We start from the raw sequence: 12,172 nt of genomic DNA, 5'->3' as shown, positions 1-12,172 counted from the left end.
ATCCTTTTATCACACCAGGGTCCGGAAACATCTACTCCGAGCCGAAGACAATTGACAGCTACCTCCTTTTCTTCAGCCCTCTTGCAGTGCTTACATTCTGCTTTGCAGGGTCGTCGAGACAGTGCATCAGCATTTTGGTGAATTTGCCCTTTTCGGTGCTTAGTTTCAAATTCATAGGTTTGAAGACGTTCGATCCACCTTGCCACCTGACCTTCAGGGCTCTTAAACGAAAGCAACCATTGCAGAGCTGCGTGATCTGACCTTAAGATAAATTTCTGCCCGTATAGGTACTTGTGGAAATGTTTTATTGCATCCACAGCAGCCAGCAATTCACGTCTCGTCACACAGTAGTTCCTTTCAGCTCTCGATAGGCTTCGACTGAAGTATGCGATGACTCGTTCAGTTTCATCCACCTTTTGGGACAAGACTGCGCCTATTCCAGTGTTGCTTGCATCTGTGTCGAGTATGAATGTCTTCCCTGGAATGGGGTAGGCCAATACTGGTGATGAGAATAGTGTGTTTTTCAGCCTCTCGAAAGCTTCTTGACATTCAGATGTCCAAATAAATGGCCTCTTTTGCTCTGTCAGTTGATGAAGGACCTTACAGATGTTTGAGAAATTTGGCACGAAACGTCGGTAGTATGTACAGAGTCCCAAGAAACTTCTCAGCTCATGGATATTACTTGGCGTAGGCCATCGTTTCACTGCCTCAACTTTGTCAGGGTCAGTGCTGACTCCGTCATTTGACACAATGTGACCAAGGTACTTAACGTTTTTCCTGAATAAGGAACACTTCTTTGGGCTGAGTCTCATTCCCGCACTTCTTATCCGTTGAAATACTTCCTTCAGATTTGCAAGGTGCTCTTCAAACGTTTTGCCAATGACAATAATGTCATCAAGGTAAACAAGGCATGTAGTCCAATGAAGTCCTCGTAAAACCCTCTCCATCAATCGTTCAAAGGTGGCTGGTGCGTTGCAGAGACCGAATGGCATCACAGTAAATTGCCAGAGGCCATTGCCAGCAGAGAAGGCGGTTTTCTCTCTATCATTGGGATGCATTTCAACTTGCCAATACCCACTCTTTAGGTCGAGAGTAGAAAATACCTGGGACCCTGCAAGCGTGTCCAAAGTATCGTCGATTCTAGGAAGTGGATAACTATCTTTATGTGTGACTTCATTCAGTGCTCTGTAATCTACACAAAATCGCATAGATCCATCCTTCTTCTTTACTAAGACAATAGGCGAACACCAAGGACTATTTGAGGGCTCAATGATTCCTTGCTGCGTCATGCCCTCTATCATGTCCATAGCTTCTTGTTGCTTTGCTAGCGGCAAGCGACGTGGTGGCTGTCGAATCGGTCTGGTGTTTCCAGTGTCTATTCGATGTTGTACCATGTTTGTCCGTCCGCAGTCTGTTTCATCAGATGGCAGAATATCTTCAAACTCAATGATCAACTGTTCCGCTTTGCTGAACTGCTCATCTGATAAATTCACTTTCATTTCTGTCAGGAGCTTGGTAATTTGTGGATTGAAAGGTTTGGTGGAATTAACGATCGTGATATCATTATTACAGTTTCTTATCAGGTCAAGAGTATTACATATTGCGATGGGGCTGTCTTTCTCTAGATGTCTCTCCTGTAGGCCGAGGTTCATGATTCTGACGGGCACCTTTTGATCTTTTCCGACAAGGACCAATGTTTTTCCTACTGCCATTCCGCTGTTGTCATTTTCAATGCCTTCCACTATCGCCGTCATCGTTGCAGTTTGACCATGCTCTAACTTTCCCCAGATAATTGCTTCAGACTGAGCTGGCAAACTTGTATCTTCTGTTAAAAGGATTCTTCTTATTTGACCATTCTCTTCATCTTCATCCCAGAGCAAGGGAATCTCAACATCACCACATTTCAAAGTACCACCTCCGATGTTCAGAGAGAATTCACATTTCTGCATAAAATCGAGCCCAATAATACAGTCATCCGTAATGTTAGCGATCAGAAATTCATGTATAAATGACTGATGCCCGAGCTCAAAGTTTATATTTGTCAGTCCATGTATAGGCATCATCTCTCCACTGGCCGTCTTCAAGGAGTAAGAGTTCACTCTCTTGATTTCGTTCTTTTTGACAATGTCTGGACGAATGACTGAACGTGAGGCACCAGTATCTAGAAGAAAACGGTAATTTCGAGATCCAATTCTACCATTGATGTACGGACTTTTATTCTTCCCTAACACAGCGACTGGAATTATAGTTGCAGGGGCTGTCATGTTCTTGATCGCCGATTTTTGCCCCATAAAACCGGCGAAAGTTAGTTTCCCTGGTAGACATGAGCACCTGACCTTGCATCTGTCTCCGGTCTGTGCTGATACTCTGTTTGTCGGGGAAACCTTCTCGTGCAGTTCCTTTGTAGATGGCCAGGTTCTCCACAATTCCAACAACGTACACTGGTTCTATTCTGTCCTTCTTGCTTCTTATTTGGTCTGCGTTCTTCTAGCACTTCAGTTACCCTTCTGAGAAGTTGTGTAAGATCTTCTTCTTGGACTTCCAGCATACGCCCATGATGGATATTCTTAGAGGCGTCTTTGGCGGCTTCATAGGAGAGGGCGTAGACCAGAGCTTCGCTGGATTTGCGCTTACCACTGATTCTTATTGCCTTCTTCAGTTCTGGATCTCGAATAGCATCAGTGATAATGACGTCCAGAAAGTCTTGTGCTGCTGTTGGATATGCCAAATGAGCAAGACGTTCTATGTCCGCCTCTAGCTCTTGCAAGGTTTCACCGGAGCGTTGTTGTCGGGTTTTCAACTGAACTCTATAAACTTCTTGTAAATGTTCGTCTCCGTAACGGAGCTCCATAGCCTTAACAATGGCAGCGTAATCTTGTTGATTTGTTATTGACTGAAGCAGTTCTGCTGCCTTCCCTCTTAAAGCTAACACCAGAGCAGTCGCTTTCTCTTCTTCAGTGTTCCAGTTATTAACCTTGGCCGCTGCCTCAAACTGTCTTTTGTAAACAGTCCATGAGATGGATCCATCAAACACAGGCGGCTTTATCTTCCCAGAGATTTCGGGCACTAATGTTTTTGTTCTAGTACCCCGTTCCTTACTCAGTTGTTCTTGGACATGAGTCCTTATCTCTTCCATTTCTTTTTCCACAGTGTTGACTCTCTGGTCAATCTTCTCGTTCATAGAGCTCATCTGTTCATTTACTTTTTCATTCATGGCGTTTATTTTCTTGAGGCTCTCCTTCATTAAGTCCATCTGGCCCTGCATGTTACTCAGGATCTCTGTCATATCTGGGTTTAATTCAAATATGTATTCATCTGGATCTTGATCTTCCTCAATAAGGGCCTGTCTTAGGCGTTCTGTTAGTGTTTCTTTGTTACCATTGAGCTGCAGACCTCTCTCACGAAGTTCTTGCCTTAATTCTTTGATCAACAGCTGGTTAAGTAGTTTCCTCGAAGACATTTCAGCCAGAAAACATCCCACTTCTGACACCAATTGTTACGTATTTCTGATTTTCTGGCTAAATGTACTAGGCACACAAATAAAAGAAACACTGCAAAGAACTTGACGACTCAACTTTCAGCTTTAAATAACTTTATTGAATTATAACTATAACAATTTGTCACTGTAACATGTAGCGTATACGTCTTACATCGACTGTATCGACTGTAACGGCTCAAGTCCACTCTCTTCTACTGTCTCGCACAGTAGAGAACAGTATCGACGACTGTACTGACTCTTTTCACATGAACATCTCTGGTTTATAAAGAGTCCCTAATCGCTTGTCTATTGTTGCAAAAACACTGCTAGTACCCTCTGGAACAACATGGGAGGAAACATCACATCCTGTTGTTGTTTATACATGTCGATTCCAGAGGATGCCTGCAGCAGTGTCATCTCGCCGAGGTCACACGTAGTGACCTCTAACTGTCACTGTTCATTTGTCACAATGCCCCCCTTCGTAAATCTGTTCGTCCTCTGGAACAACACGTGAGGCACGTCCCATCCTGTCTTTGTTTACATGCATAGATTCCAGATAACACTCGGTGCTGTGTCATCTCGCCGGGGTCACACATAGTGACCTCTACCTGTCACTGTTCATTCGTAACACTATTAACAAGCTTCAAGATGAAAACTAAAGCAAGAAATTTTAAAATAAGACAACACATAGATGATATCTGGAAACAATCAGAAAGGTACAGATCTCAAGAAATAGAAAAAGAACAGAAATATTGAGATGTGATTGATGATGGAATGAAGAGTCTAACACCTGGAGAGAAATTAGTGAGAAATTAGTTATTTACTTCACTAAACATTTAATGAAGACAAAAAGAAACAGGTAAAAAAAAGTGACAAGATGTATTTAAGAAAAATAGAACAAAAAAAAAAGTCCAAGAAAACAGTTATGTGTATCACAATACAAATAAGCTCAAGGCACAAAGTGTTTTAAATCTTTAATAGCGGATGCAGTGGATAAATGTGTGGTAACAAGGCTAGGATATATTACAAACGATGGAATGTGCATTGAAAAAAATGTCAGTTGATACAACTATTACGGTGATGAAATACATAAAGTTAACAGACAACTGGGTAAACATAACTATTTACATTCATTCTTTATTAGCTCTGAGTAAAATAAAATGCTACTTGAAGTAAAGTAAACTTGTTACTTGTTAAAAACCAAATGTATAGAAATCGATGAAACAGAAATTAACACTATCATGATGATGCTACTCTGAAAAAAAAAAAAGCTTTAATCAAGAATTTTTGTGTAACAGTCTTTTACAAAATTTGAACTTACATGGTGTAATACTAAAGGTTTCTTTTTTTTTTCTTTTTTTGTAAATGATGAAAAAATCTTTATAAAAATAAAGTCTACATCTATGTCTTGAAATGACTAACAAAGTATCACTGTATTAAGGACTTCACTATACTACCACTACACTAGAAATTAAATCTAAATTATTTTGTTTGATAAACAACTGACTTTGGTAAATGGCCACCAAAATTGAGTGACCTTCATGACCTTAAAGACCAGTACAAGCATCCTGCCGAACATTGGCATATAGGTCCCCAACAGCAAGTGAATCAAACTTCTACAGTCTTATTGACATATTTTTTCCTAAGGCAAAATATGCAACATCCCTGTTAGAGTTAAGATGTTCAGCCTAGTCCTACTCAACTAATTGGGCAAAGACATTGTACAATACATGTACATTGTTGTCTAGAAGATAAACCTTAAAAAAAAAAGACACTCTTCAACTGATCATGCCTTAATTAATGGTTTGAAGGAAATACCAGGAAATTAACGAGCCCAGATTTGTTAGTGTATGAGAATTCTACTGTTATTCAAGTTTATTAGAATATTGAAAAGAAACCACTGTCTTAAAAAAGAAAACTAAATACGATCTATCAATATTTATTGTCATAGGAAAAGTATAAAGTTAATGGGGTATATGTTGACATTTGCCAACTATAATCTTTCAAGTTAAAAATGCCTGTGATGAGAGTATGGTATCTGATCTAACAAGCAAAACTTTTTTTTGGGAGGGTTAGATAAAATAACTTCAACTTCAATAGTGTAAACACTGACAGACTCTGGATTTGAGCCAAAAAATTTCTTACATGCAACTAAATGCTTTTTTTACCCCTCAGCCACACATGTCCTAAATACCTAAACATGTTATTGAGGGAATAACACTGAAACAAAAGATAAATCTATATACAATCATATCTTTATGAATATTTATTCTTTTAGTGTTCTCACAAAATATACAAGACATAGCAGTTGTAAAATATTTAATTCAGTTGACTTAGATTTTAAACAGTTGTAAGTGCAAAACTGATATTTACCAAAGTTATTTTCAAGTTACCTATTATTTTCTTATTTCAGTGTAGCATAAGAAAAATGTATGAACAAAGAAATATAAATTAAAAAGAAAGGAAACAAAATAAAAACTGTCAGAGTGATGTATAAGATAAAATTTGAAAGATCTAAGATTTTGCTGCAAAAAAATAAATATTCATTGACAGATCATGTTAATATTCCTATAATTTATTTATACATTCTGAAAAATACTTAAAGCTTTTAATTTCTTTTATTCAACCAAAAGTTAGGTACCGGTGTATAAAAGTATTTGCATGTGACAGTATTCTACAGTACTGTGATCAAGAACATGAACTGATTACTGACACTACAGACTTGGGTTTGACTTCCACTTTGGACTAGCAAACACCCACTGTAAACTGTCACACCATCTGATTTTATTGAAATTATTACTTTTTTTCTGCTACCTGTACATAAAGATTAAGAGCGCCATTGAAAAAGAAAAAAAATGAATTGTATCACAATGGGAGTATGCTCGCTCAAAGGAAAAACAGAAAATTGATTTTTTTTTGCTCCACTAAGAAAAGTTCTAAAATTATTAAAATATACAAAATATTGATACAATGTTGCACTGATATTAAGGGGGAAAAAAAATCTGAATTTTCCTTTTTCTGATTCTTCTCTTTATGGAATCTTTTAATTTTTATTAAAATTCAAGATAAGCCCAAAAGATCTATAAAAATTTAAGTGTCAAAGCCATAAAGTTGTCTATGAACAATAATGCCAAGAAGGTTATTGATCTGTATATTATTTGAATTACAGAAAATCTTAAATTTTTAAGAAATAATTTTCAAAATTAAATGTTTGTTACAAATAAATTTTAAATATGTTTCATGCTGATAAGAAATCAAATGAAATTTGTCACGTGTACAACAAAACTTAACTTCATAAAAAGAGTTTCCCAAACAGATGCTTTGACTTTTAAATAACTGCAGAAGAATAAGTGAATATACACATTGTAAATGTGACGAAAATAGTGTCAGGATGTGACTAGGTCAGTTAAGGTTAGAGATTGAGCAATGCAAATAATCTGCACATCAGACAAGATCTACTTCACCAGAGCTGATAATTACTTAATACCTATTTACAAATTCAAACAAAAAACTCACATGAAAACTGATGGTAAAAGATTTAAAAGATAAGGTATAAAATGTGTAATCTAAGTGATGATTGCCACAATGTCCATATCATCATTAAAATTGATAAAATTTTTGATCATCATATTAAAAAATGTCCACCACGAGTAATACTAAAAATAAAATAACAGATCTTATGCTGCAGCACAAAAGATGATGCCCACTCATACAAACTGTTAACATTTTAACCAATCAAGTAAATACAAATATATATATAGGTAATTATTTCTTTAGGAACCAGCCCACTTTGTACAATCTAAGAAAATAATGTTACATCTCGTCATAAAGTTTAAAATCTCCCAATAGTCTGATTACAACAGCTGTTCAAAGTATAGCACACACAAATCCAAGCACAAACATATTTTACTTTTATTTAAAAAAAAAAAATGTACACATTTTTGCATCACTGTAACCATCACATAGCACAGTCTTAAATTATATTTACTCCATCTCCTCTGTTGTCTAGTTCTCTGGCCATTTCATCGAGCTCCCGCAGCCCTTCTGTATGCCTCTGATATTTGTGAGCCATCAGCCTTTTGTAGAACATGAGCGAGAAGGCAATGAACAAAATTCCAGCGGGGATGACTATAACAGTAGAGGCAATGGCAGTGTTCTGGCTGATGGTGAAGAACTTGACCCAGCACAGTAAGGCTATCTCCAGGAGAAAGAGGAGTATGCCCAGACCAGTGGAGCAAACCCAGGCCATTTCTACACAGACTCTCATTTCATCATGTGGAGACTCGTTGACAGCCTGAACACTGTGCACATTGCTGACAGCCTCTATGTTCGGCAGGATGCAAGTACTGATCATTAAGGCCATCAAGTGTACAACTACTAAAAGGGTAGTACAAATACCAAAGACAATGAGCAGTGCATCTGGGATAGGATTTTTCTCCTCCGCTGATATGGTAATCTCAACCATGGCCACCTGCAAATAAATAAATAATAAAATAAAGAAAAAAGCTTTAAAATAATATTTACCTTACAGAATGTATATGTGTAGTTCTAAGATCTATATGTATTTCCTTCTATCATCTACTTCGGTTTAGTTATCTCTGTTTAATAATATGGGTTCAGCTTAGTCATTTACGTGCATTTAGTTCTATCATCCGCAGCATATGTGTTTAAATTCCATAATTTATATTTGCTTAGTTCCCAGTCAGTTAAAGCCTGGTGAGATGCCTTTATATACCCTGTGTGTTAAATTATTTACTTCTAATTTGATGATAAAAATATATATATATATATATAGGGTGCGTCAAAAAAATGTATACACACTTTAAACTGTCATAGACAATTTATTTCCCGTTCCACAATGCTAAATTTCTGGACATGGAAAGCTTAATGTCCAATGGGAAAAATAAATGTGATTAATGCGAGTAATGTTCAAACTGGTGGCCTTCAGCATCAGTAATTGCAACATGGCGGACATGCCGTTTGAGTTTTGAAGCGCGGAAGCAGATAAGTGGTACTGGAAGTTTGAGAATTTTGCTGTGGTTCGAAGACAGTGGAGACGTGAGTATGGTACAGAACCACCTTTAAGGTTAACAATTACACGTCTACGAGACAAATTTGAAATTCATGGAACAGTGTGTTATCTGCATAAAGGTCATCAGGACGACATCGTACAGCTACAAGTGATGAGTCCACAACTGCGGTCTTGGAACTTTTCAGCATTCACCTAAAAAATCGTCAAGCCAAGCCGCACGTGAGAATGTGCTATGTATTGTGAGGAAAGGCAAGTTTCATGTGTACATTCCAAGGCTGGTGCAACAGCTAAGTGACGACGATCCAGATCGAAGGTTAGAATTTTGTGAATGGGTTCAGGAGAGGGTGAGACATGAACCAGGATTTATGGGTGGCAAAATTTGGTCAGATTTATTTTTCCAATTGGACATTAAGCTTTCCATGTCCAGAAATTTAGCATTGTAGAACGGGAAATAAATTCTCTATGATAGTTCAAAGTGTGTATACATTTTTTTTGACGCACACTGTATATATATATATATAAATCTTACATTGATCATTCTGCACTATTCAATTAGGGTACTTCCAAGCGAGAGTGTCAGAATAAATTGCTCCACCTGCATTCAAAAATCAGTGTCTAGCAAACAGCGATTCTCACCACACTTTTGTATGGCTATGAGAGCTGGGTGCTGTATAGAAGACATTTAAGGCTCCTTGATCGTTATAGTCAAAGGTGCTTTCATTTCATAATGGACATTATACAATAGCAGGACTACCTTACAAATGCTGGACGATGGTGAGGACAGCATAGAAGCAATATTTACCTTTGAACAGTTATCCCACAGGGAGGAATGACTGCATGCCAAAGGCAATTTTTAGTTAGCTTAGAGGAGGATGGCATAACAGATGTGCCCTTCATAACTCATATACCATTTTGCCCTCACAGGAAGAAAGGAAAGTGGCTGGCAGCAGATGGCTTATGAATGAGACGGTTAGCCCAAAGAAAAGCCCTGGCCTTTGCCCTTGTTTTCTTTAGAAGACAGGCACAGAAGATGTTTGTAAAGACCCCCCCACCTGAAAAAAAGGCTTTGTCTGCATCAGAAGTCGGAATAATATGCAGGTGACAACTTGGTTTGAGTGGCCATGTGAGACAGTCACATTGCCATTCAAATTCAATGAAAATCATAATGATTATAGATTATATTTAGATATGTGAAAATCTGTAAGACCGGAAGTAAAAAAATGGTGTAAAATCTTGAGTTCCATTTTTCTTACTTTCTGTACAAAGGCCCTTGATTGAAATCGATTATGATTTTAAATCCATTGAAATCATTGGTAAAATGGGTGAATATGGATACATTTTATATTGAGGAACATTTTTTTCATATGGACTTTAAAAAAAATGTGTATTTTCTTACTTTTTTTAAACTTGAAAGTATACGTATTTTTATTTTTACTGATACTCATTTCAGGTTACATTATAGAACTTGATTTTTTTTTGTGCTAATAGAATATATATCTGGCCATATTTCTGCCAAGTTTTATCACAATACCTTGCTCACTTCAATTGTTATCGATTATAATGATGCATAAATTTGCACTGCTCCCTATGGGATTTTAATTTTTTTTTGAAAACTAAACTATTTTAAGAATAAAATCATGCATAGGCTAGTAGATATAGCAATTATATATAGGATTTTAAAGAGTTTTTTTGATCGCTTCTATTTTTTTTTTAAATTTTAAAGCGCATTTGAAAAAAATTGTTTCAGGCGATTTTGATCCCACTTTTAAAATATTTTGTTATTTCTCCCATCACAACACCCCCATTTTGTCCACACCCCTATGACATTTCTTGTAGCTCTAGACCCGATAATTTGTTTATTTTATCAATTTTTACACTCTAAACAAGTGAAGTTCATAATCATAAATGAAATCACTGAAATCAGATTTGTGAGCTCGAAATTTACTTACAAAACTAGATCTATTATATTTCTTATTTAATAAGTAGATCTATCATCTATGAAACTCAATTCCAACTTTTTAACTTTTTGAGCGGGGGTGTGACGGTGTGTGTCTCGCCGCTCTCATCTTCAAAAGTTCATTGTTCCATGTCAACCAATGTTAGGTCAAAACGCCACAAAAAAATAAAAACTTTCTAACTGTTTAACTTACATTCATAATTTATACGCCATTGGAAACTTCTTTCAGAGTATTTTAATGATGTACTAACGAAAATGTTTTTTTTCAAAGATAATTATTTTTATTTCACATCCCTATTTATAGGGATGTTACAATATCCGGTGACACGCCCCTTTTATTAAGTCAAAAAACTGTTTCGACTTTTTTCTGACATTTTTTTTACATACCTTAAAGGTGCACTTTGTTAACCTATTAATTGAATACTTCTCTGTAAAAGAGTTATAGTTTTTGATTGACCAATAAAAATGGCTTCCGGGAATGAAATTACGCTTTCCCACGTGGAGTAGAAGGTTTCGTTTTATTAGACTTAAATAAAGGTTCGATTTCCCTTGTGTATAGTTTAAAAAGCTCAACATTCCCACGCCTTTTGACTCTCCAGTATTGTAGAGCATTTTTCTGGCTAAATTTCAGTGCTTTACTTTTCACATAATACTGTGCACTTTGGATGCTATTAATTTTTTAATATTTAGCAGTTGAATCTAATGCTGGAGACTGGAGGCCATTGTTAACCATTGTAATTTTAGCCTTCTTGTTTACATGCCAAGATAATAGTGATTGGTCAGATTGGTCATGTGACATCAAACAATTTTCTGATAGGTTGAATTATTTTAGCAGTTTAAAAAAAACTTAGACTGAAATGATGTCAAAATGGCTGACATTGATTTATTTCTGCAGTTACTCATTTTGAAATAGATGTAGATTTAGATCTAATGAATATATAATATGCAGCTTAGTGTTCAGATATCTTAATAACAATAAACTTTCATTTGAAACATGTTTTTGGACTAGTTGATTAATATATAAGAAATGGCAAGCATATTTATTCAACACATTCAAATCTCCTCACATCGTGCCCATTGGTTGCTATGATAAGGACAAGCACACATAGAAAATTTATTTTCTTTCAACCAGGAATCATACATACATAATTCATATAAATTTAGAAGGCTCTTTCAAATCTACAACATATCAGACAACAAGATTCTTAAAATAATTTTTCTGAAAAAAATTGTAACATCCCTACTATTTAGATATCTAGTATTTTTTTTTTAAATTATATTATTATAATATTCTCTGGGACCTAGATATAATAACTTTAATAAATTATAGACTATATAGATCTAAATCTAGTTTATAATTTGTAACAAATTTTACTAAGCAACATACCATTGCAAAACCAGATAAAAGGGCTGAGGTTCTGCTGCTAGCTTTTAATTTCGCCCGGCTCAAATATAGCCTTCTCCAAGAGAGTGCCGTGTTTGAATGAGTTTGAGACATTTGGTTGATGTAAGATTTTAGCAACCACTCTTGATAAGACTCTGCTCTGTTTTGCATCTGGTTAGAAGTGTTTTATTTGTTCTTTGTTTACATTTTAAACAAGATGGACATTCGGTGAATACATAGTCTAATAGCTTGTTGAAAAAACGTGAAAAAGATGACAACAGAAAAAAAATCTTGCCGACAATAACAAAACAGTAAAGTTAA

The 12,172-nt window shown here is 36.0% G+C and overlaps 1 protein-coding gene across 1 annotated transcript; it reads right to left on the bottom strand.

The window, feature by feature from the left end:
• Window positions 1-4,435: 4,435 nt before the first annotated feature.
• On the bottom strand, window positions 4,436-12,172 carry LOC106056210 (protein orai-2-like). The gene is made up of 2 exons (XM_056005845.1): window positions 11,855-12,172; window positions 4,436-7,949 (listed from the first exon to the last, which is right to left on the bottom strand). Exons 1-2 carry the CDS (start codon window positions 12,020-12,022, stop codon window positions 7,452-7,454), a joined length of 666 nt encoding a protein of 221 aa, XP_055861820.1. The 5' UTR covers window positions 12,023-12,172; the 3' UTR covers window positions 4,436-7,451.

Source organism: Biomphalaria glabrata, chromosome 12 (assembly GCF_947242115.1).
Source record: "Biomphalaria glabrata chromosome 12, xgBioGlab47.1, whole genome shotgun sequence".
Taxonomy (NCBI): domain Eukaryota; kingdom Metazoa; phylum Mollusca; class Gastropoda; family Planorbidae; genus Biomphalaria; species Biomphalaria glabrata.
Note: the sequence above shows the minus strand (reverse complement) of the source record. Positions and strands in the feature narration are given on the sequence as shown.